The sequence below is a fragment of the Macrobrachium nipponense genome, chromosome 32 (assembly GCF_015104395.2).
Source record: "Macrobrachium nipponense isolate FS-2020 chromosome 32, ASM1510439v2, whole genome shotgun sequence".
Lineage (NCBI taxonomy): Eukaryota > Metazoa > Arthropoda > Malacostraca > Decapoda > Palaemonidae > Macrobrachium > Macrobrachium nipponense.
In genome coordinates, this window is record NC_061094.1 from 17933440 (window position 1) to 17954644 (window position 21205).

The following is a 21205-nucleotide window of genomic DNA, read 5'->3' on the forward strand; positions in this document are numbered from 1 at the left end:
CATTATAAATTATTTCCTTAGTCTGACTGTGCAGGCAGGGGCAGCGAGAATCGGGAGATGTTTACATGGTGGGTCCATGACACGAATGACTTGTTGGGCTGAGGTGGCAACGGAGCACTAACCCAGCACAGAGGTGTTGTCAAATCTCAGGAAAACATTTTTAGTAACATTCATTTTGTTCATGAAACTTACCTGTCAGATATATATATAGCTGTATTTTCTGAAGTCCGACAGAATTTCAACAAAACTTCCGGCACACACAGTGGTCGGCCAGGTGGTTAGTACCCATTCCCTCCGCTGGGAGGCGGGTATCAGGAACCATTTCCATTTTCTATTCATAATTTTTCTGTCGCCGGTGCTGGAAACACCTGTTTTTCAGTACCTTCCGTCTTAGGATTTTGGAAACCTCATTGCCGCTAAATATCCTAATTGTCTTTTGATTTATTTACTTGGATTTGTTTGTGGCTAGGCATATGCTATCTTAAATTGATTCATTTTGTATATCTGAATCTAGTTATGGCTAGTTTCAGAGGGTGTTTTCTTGCTAAGATAGGGTGTGGCTACCGAAAGCTTCGGTAGTTCCGCACTTGGTTATGCACGAGGGGTATGGGTCTTGCTTCTTTGTTGAGATTTGTCATGTAAGGAGTGTGAGTCTTTGTCTAATTCCGTAAGGAAGACGTATGATTCGTATGTACGCAATTAATCAGTAAACAAATGTCAGGGTAGGCTAAACCTACCTGTAGACTTTATTTTGCCTAACCCTGTAGTATGGCCTACGGGCTATAAATATGTCTCGAGAGGTAATGCCCTTTACGTTATAGATTCCATCTGTATCTTGGAATCTAAGGTGCTCACTCTCCTATCATTGTGGTGAAGAGGGCTACTTCTGTAGTTGTTACTCCTAACCCTGTAATGTTGCCTTCGGGGCCCTAAAACAGTGTCTGTAGAGGGTATTGCCCTTTCTCTGATACTCTATCGATTCGTAACTTAGAATCGAAAGTGCTGGCTTTGGAGAGCAAAAGTGAAGTGGCTAAGTGCAGTGACAGTGCCCCTTGTGTAGTGGGAGGGTGCGTCAGATCGGCCTTATTTCACCTTAGGATGGACCCTGCTTGACTCCCAGGAACAGGGAGAGAGCATGTCGAAAGCCGAAGGAGGGTTACAAGGAACCCCACCGATCTGACGTGCCTTCGGCAGACCTGAAGATACTCCCAGGCTGCCAAGTGCGTGCACGTGCACGAATCCTGAAGGATTGCTTCTCGTCATCCGAAGCGTCCTCCCTGCGCAGGGGTTTGGAGCTTTCGGAAGGACTCGCGCCCTCTAAATAGAAGCTTTATAGAAGAGGACGCTTTACGTCCTCTTTCTCTCTCTCTCTTGTCATGCGTTGCAGTGAGAAGTAAGAAGGCGAATGTCGCCTGAACTCGTGTACGTCTTTCCACCAAGAAAAGGGAAAGCAAGTCATAGTAGCAGGACTCTTTTGAGCGGTGCACGCTAAGCGCACGCGGATGCACGCCAAGCGCCCGCCAATTGGATGCCGAGCGCGAACTAGTGGACGCCGGACGCGCGCGCCAGTGGACGCCGAGCGCGCGCCAGTGGGACGCCGAGCGTGCGCCAGGCGCCCCAGCGCACGCTAGGTGTGTCGCCTGGCTGAACATTTCACTTTTAACTCTTCAAGCTGATTTGGGCCTAAAGATTTTTTACCTACCTTCGGTGATCCCTTCTACCTCGCCTGCGAAGAATGTGAAGTAAGCAGTGCTTTGGAGGAAGCTTAAAATGAAAAGGCAACTTCGTTTTCGAAACCCAGCAAGACCACAGGTTTCGTGAATTCTAGAGGTCTCTGTCAGTTAATATTGCTTTTCGTAAAGTCCAGGATTGGATGGAGTTATGGAAAGCTCAAGGAAAGATCTCTTTTGCTCTACCGCAGTCAAGACTTTGCGGTAAGGCAGCTACGGGTTATGTAAAAGCTCGACGTCCTGCACGTCAGGACTCTCGGCAACGTTCAGTAGGATTCTTGCAAGGCACTCATCAGAGGACGCTCTTCAGAAAGGCGCAAGACACGACTTCCTTTGCCATATGCCAATAAATTTTAAGCTTTAGCAGGGCATTAATTGTGATACGGAGAGGAAGCTGGTTGGAGAGTTTCTTCCTCTTCCCAGGCTAATTTTGCAAGCTTTTTAGCCCATCTGAAAGGGCTTTTCAGATGATAGATTTGTTAGTTCCTAGTCGGGACTACGCTGCCGAATTGAACATCGTCGTTCTACCTGCCGCAAGCCCAGACTCTTAACAGGATTCTTGCCCCTTCCTCGTTTGAGACGGGAATCGGAAAATAAAATGCTCGACTTCCTGGATTACGTTTTGTCAATTTCAGTGATTTTCCCCCATTGACAATATACTATCGTTTTGTCAATTAAATGGGTATCCCCTCATTGACAAACTATCTCTTTGTCCCGTAATGGGTTAGTTCTCATTGACAAACACCTCAATAACTTTTAATTATGTAAGCCGATTAGCTCTTATTGACAAGATTCGGAAGAGCTCTCATTCATTAATCGCAATCTCGTACAAGACATAGACTTGTAGACTTCGTCAATGAACGCTTATGTACAATAACATAGAAGCTGGACCTGTCCACCCTCGATTCTCTAAGATTTGTTCATCAAACTTGCCTGTCAGATATGTATGTAGCTCTATTTCCGAATTCAGCTATAGATATGTCTGCCAGGTAAGTATGAACAAACTTTTATTGTATCTTAACAATATACATATTTTGCCTTGCGTTATTTTACTAATATGGTTGGTTCAAGCGTCATATATGCTTGCTGTAGTTACATCTTCGGATGGCAGCCGAGAGGTCTATTATTTAAGGGCATTTAATCGTTACTCCCTGCAGCCTTCCAGGAGTTTCCGATTTATCTTTTACCGTTGTATGGTAGTGTTATGACGACACTAACGTACCTCTATACTTAGTGTTTTCTGTTTCGCTTAAATATACCAGCTTGGGAGTCTCTGCTCAAAAATAATGGACCTATTTCTTCGTAGAATACAGTAGCTGGCAACCCAGGCATAACGGTAAGAGACGACGGACGTAAGCTGCGGCTGCCACTGTCCTCCAGTCCAACTGTCCAACTGAGCCAGTACCAGATTGTTCGCTGTCATGCGCGGTAGGCGTTACGTCTCTCTTCTCCTGCGGGATTGACTAACTAACCGTATCTCTGTGCTGGCGGTTACGTCTCTCTCCTGCGGGATTGTCTGACTAACTGTATCTCTGCCCTATAATCACGGTCTTTAGCCTAAGATTGAGGGATTTCTTACATGAATGAATAAACATTGCATTTGTTTTGCCTTTCGATGCTCGTTACCGCACGGTATAGGGCTACGAGTCTACCGCAATATTACACTATTATATGCTCTCCTGCTTAGGCAAAGCGCAGCCTTATTAGGGAAGTAAGCATACTTGGTGAGGGAATGGATGAGCTGCTGGGGACCAGTTCCTTCCTGAAGAAGTTTGTTTCCCTGAATAGACTGCAATTCAGACCTCTACAGTTTTTTCCTACCGGGAAACTGAATTTTATCAAAGATCTAGGAGTAATTCTGAACATCTCTCAGTGCGTTCATGTATCACCTGAGGTGATAGAGAGGTGCCGGGACATCTGGAGAGGGTTTCAGATGTCCTGGAACATAATCTGAAAGAAGTGGAAGCAATTCGGTCGTCCTCCAATCCAACTTCGAAACGAGTTTTTGGAAACCAGTGGTCCAGATCAACTCTGAAATTCCACAGCTCTCTCATATGTTAAGAAGTATCTTCTCTCGGCCCTGTTTGAGTTTACGAGAAAGAGCCTATTATAACAACAGGCATAGAACGTAACGATCCTCTAGAGGTTCGTTACAGGATTGCAATAGTTCGTACGAATCGTCTCGATCGAAGGCAGCAACTACTGACTTCCGAGTGGAATCTTTCTTTAGAAGTATGTTGAGAGTTGTGGAGACTTTAGGGACGTCCTTTCATTCATCTCTTCGCTATGTTGAGGACGAAGAGGCACTTGTTATTCTTCCGATCCGGGAGCGGTAGCAATTAAACACGCCATCCTATGATTTTGAAGGATGTAATAAGATTGATTTATGACGCCACAGGGAGCGACGATGACGCTGATCGCCCCATGTTGGCCTTCTAGATCCTGGATTCACAGAGGTCACTTCCTTCCTAGTTCACTTTCCAAGGACCTTTTCCGAGAGAGTCGGTCTACTCTATCACGAAAGGTACCTATAACCTCTCCGCTCTGAGTCTGACTACGTTCAGACTATCGAGATGTTGACAGGAATAAGATTACCGTCTTCCCTTTCCGTCTGGAAGAATGGGATAAGCTGGCAGTCACAACTATTATAGAATACGCAAAATATGTTGTTGACGCCCTTGGGCTCAGAGATTTGCTTCTGTCAAACAACAAAAAGCCCTTCACGATCTTTGAGTTCTGTGGAATCTTGGAACTCGCTCACCTCTACTTTTTGTCTCACCTGTTTTCTCGGAGTCAGACACTCGTGCGAGAGCAGGCGACATATAGTAGCCCTGAGTTTCTTGTTGACAAAGTCGGTTGCGTATGTACACCCCCGAGATCGATCGTAACATGAGACCAGATTGGACTGTCAGGCATTTGTCCTTCGGGACTGGATCGCCTTTTTGCTTCTCGCTCCTTTCTCCTGGCACCAGAAGCTCGAGTCAGGAGTTGCTCAGGAGTTTATTCGCTGACGACGTTGGGTTGCGTTGATACACCCCCCAAAGTTTGCTTAGCTTGAATTGGCCAGGCAGTCCAGACACTCATCCTTCAGCGAAGAATAGTGCCTTATGCTTTTCAGGGTACAGCCTTGCTGTCCTTGATTCGTCTGAATGGTCATAACTTGGTCTGGATCCTACCTTTGCAGTACAAGAACGGACCGAACCTGTGTATGTCCAGATCGAAGCTTTCAATATGGAACTTAGACGTAGTCTGAAGTTCTTGATGTCAAAGCATTTTCGAAACCTCTCCTACCTGTTAACTTCTTGCACGTGATCAGAATGCCCTTCTTCTAACCACTCTAGATACGACCAAAGGGGGTTAGTGAGGTTTTCAGCCATCGTCAGAAGTTTTGGCTTTAGAGAACACAGGCGGTGTGTTCTCTAAGCATTCCGTTGTGGCCTAAGAATGGAAACCCGTCTTGTCCTTGGGCCAGGAGCTTGGAATCAAGGATGGCACAAGTTAGTGGGCAGGAGCCAGAGAGAGTCCTGTGCCCTGTCGGGTCTCTCAAGTTTTATTTACATAAACTCAAGAAAGTCGAAGTCCTTCGGTCAATCTGCAGTGTTCCGAAAAAGACCAGACTTGCCCATATCGAAGAATACCCTGGCTTTATTGTTAAGGAGTTCTTTCAAAAAAGCTCCTTCGTTGTGTTTGCACAAAGATTTGAAATTTTTGATGTGAATGCTCACGAGGTGAGGGCGCGGCCTCGGAAGCATTTCAACAGAGCATGGCACTCAGCAACATCCTGAGTACCATGTTTTAGCAAAGCAACTCCTGTGTTCACTTCACACTCCCTGCGAGATGTGAAGATGGCATATGAGATCTGCTGCTCGCTAGGGCCATATATGTGTGCAGACACAATCATGGGGGCAAGAAGCACCACTCATCCTATCCTGTGAAAAATGGATTTTTAAGAGCTCTTAATTTAGTTGTTGAGTCGCCGACAACGGCGACTTCTTAACTCTTAGGGGGCCGGCCGGAACGCCTATATATGGAGGTATAGGGCGAAAAATGCAAAGTCATGAAAAAATTCATTGAGCTTCATATGGCAATTGAGAATACGTATACGAAATATTTCGTCAAATTCCTCTTACTTTCGTAGTTACAGGGTAAGTAGTTAACGTAACTCAATAAGCCTAAAACATTGATCCGTACAAGAAAAGGCAATATTTCCTCTATTATCGTAAATTTTGATAATTATTGTCAAAGAAATTGGGAGAAATGGCATCTGTAGACATTCCCCGAGTCGAGAAGGAGACTTCAGGCCAAGTCCATTGTCCAGTCCTGATTTAGTGCGATTACAGACGTCGAGTAGTCTACACATTCCATTTCACCTCTGACATACGCCTGCGTTTACGTATGTTTATGTAGGTTTCGGCAAGAATTTCATCATGCCAATGAGGAAAAGACAAGGAAAACATCTTGCTAACATAACAGGACGAAGAAAAAAATCGCTCAAGTATTGATTACAGAATATCATAATATATGCGTAGTTAGTGAAGAGAGAGGGGAGGGTTTCTTAGTAACGCCCCGTCTTGCTTGACAGCACACGTCACACTGTGCCCAAGGCTACGACGATCTTTGAGCAAAGAGATCTTCATTCATGATAAATAACAAAGTTTTGGTTTTTTAAAACCCAAAATGGAATATGAAATTCATAATAATCATGATTTATTAAATTGTCTTTGTAAAAAAAGAGTACGCCTTCGAGTTTCACCTCTTGAAATTCTCTTGCATTTACGTTTGTTTATCTTTGTTTCGGGCAAGAATTTCATCATGCCAAAGAGGAAAATACAAGGAAAACATCTCGCTAACATACAGAAGAAGAAAATTCGCTGTAATAAGCCGAGTTAGCGAAGGGGAGAGAGAGAATTGCGTAGGAAGGAGTGCCCCATCTTGCCTCAAGCAGTGCCCCAGGCTGCGATATATGAGCAAAGGGATCATCATTTATGATTAAATTATGATAAATAAAATAGTTTTGGTTTATTAATACACAAAAAAGAAATATACATTCATAATAATCATTATTTATTAACATTGTCTTTATAGAAATACGAAGGAAAACTTTGAACGCCCGTATCTCAAAACTATACTTATTGACCTTCTAAATCTATCTTCTCACTTAGTTTTAAAGCTATAACATTGAAATTTGGTATATAACTCAGGAAGACATTATAGAACAATCAAATAGAGCCCTTTTTTCCAATTTTTGTTTCGTATTTTTTTTATAAATTTTTTCTCCTGATTTATAGGGTTTATTTTTTTACCATATTGAAAAATTCATATCTTGCAAAAAAATGACTTTTAGAAAAAAAAAAAAACTCTCCATTCGATTGGAGGTCTACATCAGGTCTATATATGGTAGTAATCCCAGGTCTTAATATTAAATATCAAGGGAGGAGATAGATTTTGAAAAATGGTTATTTTCGGGATAAATCGCCCTGGCGTCACAAAACTGAAGGTCAGAGGCGAAAATCATATGCGGTTTGGAGATGTCCCAAGTCACCTTATTAAGTGGTATGAATATCAAAGTCCTGTCCTTGAAAAAGGGCATTAGCCGGCCGGCCCCCTTAAGCCTTAGTTAACACACCTTAACTTTGGCTAGGTTGGTCAGGTGGTGATATATATATATATATATATTTATTTTACTTCTTAACCCTCATGGTATGGTCAATATGGTCTAGTCACGTTGTGGTCTCGCCCCGTGACAGATCATCTGGAGTGCACCAGCTATATAGGTCTCTACCTCGCTGGCAACTCTAGTAGCACAAGCAGACTTACGTGGCAGTAACCATGAAGCCAGCTATGCTAACAGGTGGAACCAAGATGTAAATCATCTGCATGCATTTGTTTCCCAAAATCCTTCTATTCTGTCCCTTCCCACCTCCAACGGTGGGATTCAGCTATATATATATCTGACAGGTAAGTTTCATGAACAAAATGATATTGTTATGATACAATAAAGTTTGTTCATACTTACCTGGCAGATATATATAATTAAGTACCCACCCACCTCCCCTCAGGGGACAGTGGAAATAAAAATTATGATAGAAAATGGGAATGGTTCCTGATACCCGCCTCCCAGCGGCGGGAATGGGTACTAACCACCTGGCCGACCACTGTGTGTGCCGGAAGTTTTTGAAATTCTGTCGGACTTCAGAAAATACATATCTGCCAGGTAAGTATGAATAAACTTTATTGTATCATAACAATATCATTTTCCCATCAAAAACTGAGTCATTCTTAAACATATGAAGTTTTATTATGAAACAGAGTATTACCATTGATTTAGTTAGTACAAAAAATATCAGAGACATTTCTTCATCACTGCCGTGGCGTATCTAGAAAACTGGCAACTGTGCGGCCAACACCTTAGCGGCCAAAAAGGCTGAGAGTTTGTCTATAGTATATATAGTATTTCTCTTGCGGCATATACTTCTGTTATCAGTTGTATTGTCTGAGCAGTAGGCACATACCTGTAAGTTAACTCTTCTGGTATGTGACCGAGATGAATAGTTACCTTCTCTAGATTAACCTGGAACTCAGGACAGCCTTTTGGGCCTCCCAAGAGTTACTGGTTTTGATTTTGAGATAACTAGTGGTATTGTTCCCAGCAACACCACAGCAATTTGCATTATCACCAAACAGGAGGTTTTATTCCCTCCCATTGCAGTTAAAACCTAGATGCTCGAGTGTAGGTATCTTTTTTGCGCTCGATGGTTTTCTAGCCAAATGCATTCCTTCATGGAATGCTATACCAGGCAACTCAGGATGACAACAAGTTGAGTGGCAGTGTATGGCTCTGTCTCAGGACTGCTTGCTCTCCGAGATTCTATTCGGTTTGGCATTGTTTCTCCCTTGTCGAGGATTGACTACCAATTAGAATCTCTGCCCGGCAATCACAGCCTTAGGTCTCTGGTTGGCTGAAATTGTCACATATGTGTATGCCCATCTCTCCTGCACCACATTTGCAGTTGCAAGAATTTTCAGACAGAGAAATATTGCATTAGACTCATTATCATCTTTCTGTTTACCCACAGTATAACGGAAGTCTGTAGCCTAGTCTTCTGCTTCGTTGCACCTGCCCCAGCAGCCGCTGCAATGATGCAGAGTTATATTCTTCAGACAATTTGAGTTTGTTTTCTAATTGTATACATTTCCTAATTCATAAGGGGTTCAATTATTCTTTGTTCACCCCGAATTGTAAATGAATAACGGAAGACTTCGCCTGTTCCCCGCCCGACTAACTCTGCTTCCAAAGTAAATAGAAACTTCCTCCCTGATCCAACCCACAAGAAGCAGTTCTTCAGGCATTACAATCCTTGTGTTTTCATGACTGAAAGACTCCACTTCCATTGCAAGCTCCCACTTACTCGCCGAGCAGCAAAGAAATAACAAATTACATAACTTTTCAGTCCTCTGTAAAGCAACAGGGATTAAAGTTGTCTTCACTGGTTGGTGTTATCGACGGGACTTTTCTATGATCAGAATGTTGAGAGTTTACATCTCTCGATTCAACTGTGAAGATGTAGGTCCATATTCTCATCATTCATTCACTAGTAATATAGTATGTATTGTTTCTCCTTGGTTGAGATTCAACTATTGAGGAGGTTTCTGTGTCTTGCCATCACAGGGACCTTGGTCTCTAGAAGGCAGTTGACTCTTGTCTAATGTGCACATGCCTCGCGAGAATCATCTCGTATCTCTACATCATTGGCGAGAACAGTATAGACGATTTGTATGGTTGTTCTCAGCATAACCCTTCAAAAGGTGGGTGTCATGTTGTGACTTATGTCTAAGTCTCGGATGCACGGCAGGCCTGTAAATAATTTCTGATGAATATAATTGAAAAGCGTCGTAACCTCTGAACCCATCATAAGCCGGGGACTGCCTGTACAATTAATATAAGTTTTCATGCTTTTAAGTGTAAAATCAGTGTGAAAGTTTTGTGTATGTTATTTATATTTTTGAAAATACTATATACAAATGCTGCATGTAATTCTCAGTGTTTGTCACTATATATTCTCAGTGTTTGTCACTATATATAAGACCTCCATGATATCAACTAGTAAAACATATCAGAGACATAACAGATTTGTCGTTCTCTGAAAATTAATTTCTTAACCTTGGAGAAAAGTGTTGGTACAATCTGTATGTATTATGTTCCGTAATTACAGCTCATACAGTTAATGTACTTTCAGTAGATGTGATCCCATTCACACTTTTTAAAGATGATACCCCTCCAGAGTTTTGCCTCACATGACGTAACATCTCTCTCTCTCTCTCTCTCTCTCTCTCTCTCTCTCTCTCTCTCTCTCTCTCTCTCTCTCTCTTCTTCTTCTTCTTCTTCTTCTTTTCTTCTTCTTCTTCTTCTTCTTCTTCTTCTTCTTCTTCATAGTTAGCCCTCACACTAGTTCATGTAAATTGGTTGAATTATACTTTCACCCTCTGCAAACATTACATTTGTACATACATATTTTCTTTATTTTATTGAATTGTTCACCTTCGTTATGACTGACTTATGAAGTGTACCTTGTGATGCAAAGAAAATTCATTTACTATGAGAGAAAAAGAAAATGGCATCCTGTGAGTTAGGGGTAATGTTAATATAATAATAATAATAATGATGATAATAATAATAATAATAATAATAATAATAATAATAATAATAATAATAATAATAATAATAATAATAATAATAAAGCCTTTATTTCAGCTCAGGGAATATACAAAATACAGACAGTAACATACACAACCTAGATAAATGAGACAACATGATAAAAAAATGAGTAATTGGCACTTATCCACAAAATAGCTGAGGTAGCATAAAAGATAGTTATCATAATACTGGTAATAACAGTAATAATATTGGTGAGAGAAAAAAAAATGCATTGAGATTTATAACAGTTAGTGCACAGATTATATAACTTAAATTTCAATTGGAGACCTTAGGTGGTTACAGTAGTCACCGGTCCCAGAAGGCTAAATACAAAAATTGAATGTAAAAAAAAAACTTTTAACTTGATAGTAATCACAGTAATAATGAAAAAATAAAATATCAGCAATAAATATAATAATGACAGAATCTGCAGATGACATCTTGCTAATACAGAGATTAAGTCCTTTAGGGGACAAAGGCCTCATTTTCCCATCTTTCCCACAGTTTAGATCTTCTTCTTGCTTCACTCCTTAGGATGCTTTGTATGAGCGAGTTGCTGCTGTTTCTCACTCGGGTTACCACTGGACATTGTTCGCCTTACAATGATTTTTAGATTGTCCAGGTGGAGTGTTTGTGAGGCGTCTCAGAATGTCATTGTGCAAAACAGTGATACGTCTCTTGGTCTCTCGGGTATAGTTCGTCCAGAGGGGACACCCATAGATACTGTAGCAGTACGAGCGGAAGAGCAGTACAGTGGTCCCCCCCGTATTCGCGGGGGATGCGTACCAGACCCCCCAGAGCAATAGTAGAATCCGCGAACTGTTTGGAACCCCTATAAAAATGCTAAAAACAGCCTATTTTGTTAGTTAAAACTTCAGAAAAACTTTTCACTAAAAATTTTCATACTTGGTTTTTTTAATAGTTTTATCACAAAAAGTGCATTTTATGATGAAATTGATAAAAAAAACCAGGAATTTGTGGATATTTCTCATAGAAAAATACCACGAATGCGCGAATTTTCCACGAATAATGCGGGGAAACGTTCCTGAGAGAAATCCGCGAATGTGTGAGTCCGCGAATCCGGAGAACGCGAATATGGGGGGTCCACTGTAGTTTCACGTCTCAGTGACAGAAGGCAAACCTCCTTGCAATCATGTTGCCAGTTGCACATAGTTTACGACGCCTCTGTTCAATGTTTGCCGTATCTTTTAGGTCGTTGGTGATAATGTGACCCAAATACAGAAATTCATGCACAAATTCCAGCCGATGGTTTCTGAGGAAAATTTGTGGTTCTGCAATATGCTTAAGCGATCTCGGAAGCAGCGACATGCACTGGGTCTTGGTTTTGTTGTAGATTATATCAAATTCCTCTGTATATTGGTGGCAAGTGTCGATGAGTTGTTTAAGACCTTGCACTGATGGGGAAATCAGAACCATATCGTCGGCGTAACAGAGGTTGTTCATAGTTGATGCATTGACAGTGCATCCGATGGTAGCGAGTTCAGTTTGACATTCAAGGCATCTGTGTACGTATTGAACAGGTATGGAGAGAGAATGCCCCCTTGCCGAAGCCCGTCTAGGGAGCAGCAGGTGTACGATAATGTGTTACCACATTTGACACAGAATTGCTGTGTGGAGAACCAGCAATGTAAAATGCCAATTAGATACAGTAGTACCTCAAGATACGAAATTAATCCGTTCAGAGGCGCCCTTCGTATCATGAGGTTTTTGTATCTTGGACCGTTTTACATGTAAAATGGCTAATCCATTCCAAGCCCTCCAAAAACACCCCAGTAAATTTCATAATAAAGCTAAATTGACCTATAAACAATGAAATACTACAACAATTTGGACCATTCAATACCTAAATTAATAACAAAATGCAAAATAACCTGTAAATAAAGTGTATTAGTGTACATGGTATACAAGAAATACTGTACGTAAAATGTGGAAGCTTACCTTTCGAGTGAGGCTATCTCCGAAAGTGGCGGCAGAGGAGGAGAAGGACAAACGATTGCACTTTATGAAAAGCGGTTAGAACATCCTTAATTTCTGCCGTTTTTTTTCTTTTTTTGAGTTTTAACTTTTTTTTTTGTACTTTATACGTTTTTTTTTTTTTTTTTTTTTTTTATACAGAATTTCAACTTCATCACCACTTTCAACTTTCTGTTTTTTATCACTTGGTTCTTCCTTTTTGCTTACAACTTTCTGTTTTTTATCACTTGGTTCTTCCTTTTTGCTTACTCCTGCTAATGCTAAAGGCCTCTTTAAAAAATAACGATCCAAGGAAGATTGCTTCTGCCTACTTTTCACAATGTTCCTGAAACGACTCGGGCAAACATCATCGAACTGCACAAGCATACGACCTGTGTGAGCCTTTTCGGGGTGTCTTTTTTTTTCTATAAACGAGTAGTGTTCATTAACGGCTGCCTGTCTTGATAATTATATACTAATTGTTGCACTCATGACCTCTGTTGGGCCCTGGTGTCCATCAAAACCCTGTTCAACCAAATGCTCTCTCTGCAACTGATTTGGGTACTGAATGTTCGGCTGCTGACCTTCAACATAAACTGAAGTGCCTTGATTATACTGGTATGCATGTTGTAAATGATTGGTCAACACCCTCTGTTCAGCAGGGAGTGGAGATTCTACCAACCTTGCAAAGTTTCCAGTTATCCCATGAGAGAGACCTTGATCACTTATCCCATGTGAGAGATCTTGGTCACTTATCGCATGAGAGAGATCTTGGTCAATCATATCATATATGTCGTCACTCAAGAGGTGCTATTCTTTTTCCATTTTCTGTGAAAAGATATGAGAAATTTTTTTTTTAAAAATACACATTGACGATCCCGAAACGAATACCGCGTGCGTACTATAACAATGCTGGTACCGAGTGGCTGAGGCACGCCACCACGTACATAGATGCATGATGGGAGGGACGCTGGCCAATAGGAGAGAAGGATCTCATGGCCGCGACTAGCATCAGGAAACCAATGGGAGAGCAGGAGAATGGTGGCGAGTCTACTAAGTTGGTGGCGCGCAAGTTTGAAAATTGTTATCGGTGGTTCGGGCAAATCTCGGACTTTATAGAAACCTTTCGTATCTTGAAAACTTTTCGTATGTAGAGCCGATAAATTTTTCGTATTGGCTTTCGTATCTTGAGTTTTTTGTAAGTTGAGCCTTTCGTATCTCGAGGTACCACGTATAGGGGTGTGCCCCTTTTATTCAGCTTCAGGAAGAGCTTCAGGTAGTTTACTCTGTCAAATGCTTTTTTCACATCTACAAAACAAAGGAAAACAGGAGAGGCTGATGATAGGTAGTAGTTCAGCAATTCTTTCAGTATGTAGATGCAGGTGTCGGTTGAGTGGTTTGCTTTAAACCCGAACTGGTTGTCAGTGGTGTGTAGAAAGGGGAGAAGTCTCACTAGAGAACCGACTCAAGTATCTTTGATGTGATCGTTGTGATTGCAATCGGCTGGTAGTTGCCAAGGTCAGCTGCATCCTTTAGCTTGTTTTTGATTAATGGTATCAAGTGAACTAAGAGTAGGGAGTCTGGAAGAAACTGGTGAATTATGCATGCATTGAATAGGGCAGCTAGCAAAATGTAAATTATCGGATGGCAGAATTTGAATGCCTCTACGGGACCATCACAGCCTGGCGATTTATTATTACGTAGGCTGTTTATGGCATCGCTGATGTTACTTGGCGTAATACGGTCTGCAAAATGAAATTGAATGTTGTCAGTAAGGTTATCTACATCCCTTCAGGAAGCTTGATCACTTATGCAATTCAGGATATTGTTGAAGTGATCGCCCCACATACTTGCGATAGCTTCGTCTCCGACTGCTTCCCCTACTCTCTGTGACAGCTTTTTAGTTTTGGGATTTAAGGACTGGATATCTTTCCTAAGATGAGGGTAATCACCAGATTCTAAGTTTCTAGACATTGCATCGGCTCTTAGTTCTTTTCATTTAACCTGCAGTGCTTAAGAGCAATTTTGAACTGCGCTCTCGCCTACCTCATTAGTAATGCAGTGTCCTTCCCTTGGGCTACCATTTTGCCTCCACAGTAAAAACATTTCTCGTGAGTATGTATACAGATCTTTAACCAAGTCATTCCAACCAGGTATATTACGAGAATTACCTTGACGAAATCTATAGGCAGTCCTGCCCAAAGCATCCCGTGAGTTAGGGGTAACGTTAGTATATACCTACGAAAGTGGATACCTGTGTATGTAGTAGTTACTGTAACCATTTTTATGCCAACCAGTTATTTCTTTTTAAGAGTAATATATTAAACTAACTTTTAAATCAAATTACAGTAACTTCAGTTTCATTTAAAAGTTAGCTTGATACTCGCGGAGTATGATTAGAGTCATATTTACTGTTCAAACTCTAGAAACAAGCATTTATTAGCATTTTTAGAGACTGTGCCAAACTTACACAAAACTTCCCCTTGCGTGAGGGTGTCTGGAAACCTAACCTCTCTTAAACTTCTAGGTATTACTGTATGTACTGTGGTCTTTCTTGTCAGAAGGTGTGTTGGACCAGGTGAACAATCTTGTCTTGGCAAGAGAATTCGCTTACGGGTAACAGATCGGACAAGCTGCTTCCCCCTCCTCTACCTTGACAGAGGTGTTAAAGCGCCTCAGTGGCGTGGTTGGTATGGCGTTTGCGTACCACCTCGGTGGCTGTGAGTTCAATTCTTGGGCATTCTATTGATGGGTTAGGGATGTGTATTTCTGGTGATAGAAGTTCACTCTCGACGTGGTTCGGAAGTCACATAAAGCCGTTGGTCCCGTTGCTGAATAACCTCTGGTGCCATGTAACGTAAAAATGCCATACACACAAACAAACAAAGCAAACAATCCACAGAGGTGTTTCTGTTCACCCTCTAACAGCCCTTTCTTGACTAAACAGGTAGAGCCAGAGCTAGTTCATCTGACTCGCAGCTTGCCGCTGCAGCATCTTCTTACTGAGATCCTTGGTTTACGCAGCAAGAGAGAGCGGGCTTGGAAGCTACCACTTTGGCAGCTTTCCAAGGGTCTCCTGGCTGGCTCTGTGGTCCCTCAGAGTATCCAAAGTCGCTGCTTCCTCAGGACCAATAGTTCTTGGTGAAGACTCGGCTTTTGGGAGGCTTTGCCAGTCTGGAGGTAGGGGTATATCCTACCTGGCCCACCAGACAGCAAACCTGTGGGCCAGCCTGGTGCTTAGGAGGAGGGAATCCGTACTGAATCGTGTCACCAGGTCTGTAGGGCCAGAGTCAGTATTGGTGTTGAGGAACAGATCATTGCTGGGTTCCTCCTCCTTTCCCTTCCCTAGAGAGGTGGTGGACACTGCGGCGGACAAGTGAAGGGCTGAAGACCACGATCGACTTGTCCACCATGTAGTTGCTAAGACTTCAGGGCCGTCTCAAGAAACTGTGGCAAGGCCTTTGAGCCAAACTCTTCCTTCGCCTCTAAGTAGACTCCTCCTTTGAAGGGGGCACGAGAAAAGACCCAGCCATTAGGCAATATGGCAGCGCTATGGAGCCGCGACCTTGGTAGTGGATGTCCTTCGCAAGGGATATCTTCTTCCCATCGAGACAAGGCCACCCCTCGCTGAAGCTCTGGTCTGTCTGCAGACTTACATTCCTGGTTCAGCCAAGGATGTGGCACTGAAGAAAGAGGTGTGAGTGATGCTGAACAACGGAGCTATGGCAGTCTTACGAGATCCGTCACCAGGGTTCTACAGCCCTGGTGGAGAAGGCTACGGGGGGCTGGAGACCAGTGATAGATCTCTCTCCTTTGAACCAATTTATTCGCCAGACTTGGTTGACGATGGAGACAGCACGTTTAGTGCTTGCCTCGATCTGGGAGAATGACTTCATGCTTTCGGTGGATCTGGAGGAGGCATATTTCCAGATACCCATCCATCAGCCCTCCAGGAAGTAATTACCCTCCGCTTTACCTCAAGAGGACAGTGTTCCAATCCAGGGCATTTTGTTTCGGACTCAACTGCCCCCCAGGTGTTCATGAGTGTGTTCACCTGGGACCCATTTGGTCGGGATATGTCTGTTGAGCCATCTCAATGACTGGCAACCTGGCGAGTGAGCTCTCGCAGTTGCTACAAGACAGGAACCGGCTCCTTGACTTTTGTTGCAATCTTGGGCTCATGATAAATTTTGAGAAGTCAGATCTCATTCCCAACAAAAGATAAAGTATCTGGGCTTGCTGATCAATATGGCAGCAGCACAAATCTTTCCCGCAGACTCGAGAATCAGCAAGTTCAGGAAGCCAGCTCAACTGTTTCTGTCTCGGCAGGAACAGCCAGCTCAGCTTTGGCAAGTTGTGATTGGTCATCTGTTGTCTCTGGAGAAGTTAGTCCTTCAGGGGCTGCTTCTCCTGGGGTCTGTCCAGTGGAAACTAAGGAGTGTTGGTCACAGGCTCGGGATCCTCAATCCTTCCCCATCCCTCTAAAGGAAGAGGTGAGGAAGGATTTAACCTGGTGATTAGATGACAGGTACCTCTTAATAGAAGTGGAGTTGCACACTCCCCCTCTGGAAATGCTTCTGTTCTCAGATGCATCGACCAAGGGTTGGGGTGCACACCTGGAGGAGTTGCTGACTGCAGGAGTGTGAGATCGACATGACATGCACCTTCACATCAACATTCTGGAACTCAAGGTGGCCTTCCTAGGTCTCCAAGAGTTTCGGGATCAAGTGGTGGACACTCCATGTTGTTGATGAGAGACAACACCACGGTGTTGGCATATGTTAACAAACCAGGGGCCTAGTGTTTCTCCTGTTGCATCTGGTGACAGTGCAGATGCACAAGTGGGCTACGGCGCACTCGGTAGAGCTGTCGGCAAGATGCATTATGGGCAAGAGGAATTTAGTGGCAGACAAGCTCAGTCACCAGAATCAGGTGGTAGGGACAGTGGTCCCTTCTCTCAGACGTGGCAGAAAGGTTGTTCAACCTATTGGGGCATCCAGTGGTAGAACTGTTCACCACCCAGCACAACAGAAAACTGGTTTTCTTCTTGATGTCTACGCCTGTCTCACATTCTGCCCAATTTGCAAGGTGATCAGCAGAGTGCTGATCACCAAGAATCTTCGGATGATTCTGGTGGCTTTGGTATCCCGATTTGTTGGCTCTTCTTCTATGTTAGCTGCACACAGAGCGGTACCACCTGGCAGTACAGTCCCTGTGTCTTCACAGCTGGTGGTTATCAACCATCTCTTGCAAGCGAGAGGCTTATCTCGCTGAGCACAACAGAGATGGCAGGATACCTCAGACAGTCCTCTGCGGCAGTGTACCAGGGAAAGTGGGCTGTCTTCTGTGGTTGGTGTCATGGATGGGGTCTCTAGAGGTCTCGCTTACCCAGGAAACTCAGGCCTCCTGAGTTGGATTTGACTCTCGTTTTAATGAGTCTTGATTCATGAACCTTATGAGCCTCTGCTAGAGTCATCAGACTCTCAAGTCCATCTTCTTGCTGGCCCTGGCATTGGCAAAGAGAGTAGATGAACTTTGTGGTCTCTCTCATGATGTTAAATACTCTAGGGGATGGGTACCTCTTATGCTTGATTTCGGCCTGGATTTCGTAGCGAAGACTCAGAATCCATCGGTCCTTGATGCTAGATTCGAGTTGCTGACAAGAGAATACGTATAAGGAAAAGTCCTCCTTTTGTATGCCTCTGTCTTAACTTTCTTGGTGGCGGTACCAGTCTGATAGATTCGGCACATAGGTCTACCTTTAATTAGCCTAAGGTGATGTTTTCTGGTACAGAAATCAATAATTTTCTTGAAGTTCTTAGTTTTTTTGATTGGTCGATGAGAGCTTTAGGAAAGAAAGTAAGAGGCTTCTCTGCATCAGCTGAAGAGGCATCTGATGACTGATTAAAAGTCATTTATTGTTCTGACAAAGCAATAACAGATGCTTCCCGTGATTTGGCTTCCTTGTTTGCCATGGGAATTTTTAAGAAAAGGAAACTATGGTGTTCTTTCACCTCTAAGAATGTAGCTTCTAATTAAAAGTCAGCTTTTTTTCTCACCTTTGGACAGGCAACACGCTGTTTCCATAAGAGGTAGAGAATGAGATTACTTTAGAATTGCAGAAATAACCACACAAAACCTGCTAGCCCAATCTATACTTAGGAGTAACAGTTGTAAAAGGGTACTTACTAATCTAAGATGCCGTAGGATGTTTTGGGATGATGATTTTGATGTATTTTTGTTTGAAATTTTATTAAATTATTTTAGTATGATAATTTAAGGTACATACTTTTGTTTGAACTATCAAAGTAATTCGTGAAATATTGAAATAGGCAGTTATAAGTATTTTAGTGTAGGGGGTACTTGGTATTTTGCAGTTATAAGCCATAAGCATTTTTAGAGGGGATTTTTGCATTTCCGCAGTCTGGTGTAAAAGTGAGGGAGCACCGTACATACATATATGTAGAAGTTTTTATGTTAATATCTCCTTAGGAGGTATTTCTCGTAGTTTTTGCATCTCACTTTATGTTGCAATTAGATTCTTAGCATTGCCCTCAGTCTTTTTCCTTTCATTTAGTTACTTTACCTCCTGGTGTTAATACTTTTTGAAAATATATATTCTATATGTCATTATAAAAACACTTGTCATTTTCCTGTTTCAGCCTTGACTAAAGGAGACATACGGAAGAAGGTTTGGACATTTATTGAAGAAAATGACCTGGCTAATTTCCCACGTCCAGTAAGCAACCGCATCCCTAATTTCAAGGTATGGATTCACGCTGCAAATATTGCTTATACATGTGAATTGGTAAGGGAAATGAGACAACAGTACTATAATAAGCTATGAAAAAGAAGTGTACTGTTTCTCTAGGTCATCTGCTAATAGCTCTATTTCTCATTTATTCATAAATTGTTCCTACAGAGATACAATCCTTTGGTCATTATAGGATTTTGCTTGCAAATGTGAGCTGGAATGGCCATTAGTTTTCAAAGGTTGTTAGCTGCCGATGGTAGGGGGAAGCCCGCCCACTTGTTCGGCCGGCACTCCATGTTGCTTTTGGGCGCTGTCATGTGTAGACAGCTCTATACTTCTCTGCCCGGCTGTCATTTGCTTTCCTTGTTTTTGTTTTATATACATGAGTGTTTGTTTGATTATTTTACAGTAGACCCCTAGTATGTGAGGTAGGGGGGTTAGAGACCACAACCACTTGCAAATTTTAGCTAAAATTCAAGAACACCTGAGACCTCCTTCTAAAAATGCTATAACTGCTTATTTTATGTAAGTACATACGTAACTTACCAAGTCATTACATAGCTAAGAATTTCTAAGTATCGGCAGCTAAAATTTGAAAAATGTGGTAGCGATTCTTTTTTGTTTTGGTGTAGATAAGTAGTTCTACCCACTATACTGGGGTAAAAGGGAAACAACATAGCAGAGAGCTCAATTTATTTCTGCCGGCTTCTGACGAAGGTTGTAAGCAGCAACTCTTTAAATTTGAATTTTATACATGTAACTTACCAAGTAATTACCTGTAGCTGAAAGCTCACTACCGCGGCAGTCAAATCTTACATATTTTGTGATGGAGCCACCATCGCTAATGTAGATGTTAGGACCCACCCACTTTTGGAACTGATAGGTACAAAAGTGCAGAGAGAACCAATTCATTTTCGGCCAGCTTCTGACTAACGTGGTTTTGGTGGTCAATTTTTCCGTCACCGTCGGTGTTATTGGTGACGTACTTGCATATTTTGTGATTTGTTAATTAGCTGTCATCATTATGTCAGATTCTAGCACCTCGAGCATTAGGTATTGCTCGCAGGCATGTAGAACTAGATCAACGAAATTGTCCTATGATTCGCATACGAAGTGTAGCAAATGTAGGGGGCAGATTTGTTCTAATGACTTATTGTGTCCAGAGTGTACAGATTGGGATGAAACTAAATGGAAAACCTTAAATTCTCATTTAGATAATTTAGCAAGGGATAGGAAAAGGAAGGCGGCTCTTAGAGCCAAAAGTAAGGCTATCATAAAGAGTTCTCCTTCTTTAGGAGAGGAATTTCCTTCTCCTGCTCAACCTCCTATATCGTCCCCGATAATTAGCCCTCCTACTCCTTTCCAGTGTCTCCTTCTCCAGGATTCTTTGTTCCCAAGCCCGACACCATTGCCAGCCTTTGATAGTAAGTTTGAGAAGAAATTTGATTTTCTTGCTAAGGTGATAGTAGATCTTGGCTCGTCTTTCAGGTCGTTGGTGGAGAGAGACCTCTCAAAAGTGTGGTTATTAGTGATAGTGTTGTGTCATCTGAGGAGGTGGCTGTTTGGCCCACCGGTTCTCCTAGATGAAGGTCACTGTCCCGCTCCCCTGCACCAGGGAGAAGACATACTGGAAGTCCAAGGGAGGCTGGAGGGGTTTGCCCCCGGACAGTTGCCCCCTCCATCGCACCTGTTGGAAGTTCACAGTGAGTGACAGACTGTCATCGGATTCGTGAGTGGCGTCGCCAGAAAAGAGATGTGGGCGGTGCAGATTGTCAGTCTCTAGGCTGCCTAAAGAGACATTCCTTGATATCTGACAGCTCTCTCGATATCTGACAGCTCTCTGCCTCCTGTTAAGAAATACAGAGAGGCTGGTATCGACCCTCAACTGTCTTGTAGCTTCCAGGTTTTGCCTAGTTGTCAGTTTTTGGCTGCCAGGCGTTCTCCATTGTCCGAATGCCAGTCACATCAAGAATTCGTAGTGACTGCTGACATACATTGCTCAGCTTCTCAGTGTCCAGTAGCGCCTGTGGCGGACCAAGTAGCTTCTGCACC

At 42.6% G+C, this 21205-nt stretch overlaps 1 protein-coding gene across 1 annotated transcript in view; it reads left to right on the top strand.

Moving 5' to 3' along the window:
- The window catches only part of LOC135207248 (methenyltetrahydrofolate synthase domain-containing protein-like), a 420744-nt gene that overhangs the window by 128030 nt on the left and 271509 nt on the right, over positions 1 to 21205 (top strand). Inside the window, 1 exon segment of the mRNA XM_064238898.1 lies at positions 19062 to 19165. Coding sequence (XP_064094968.1) covers positions 19062 to 19165 — 104 coding nt within the window.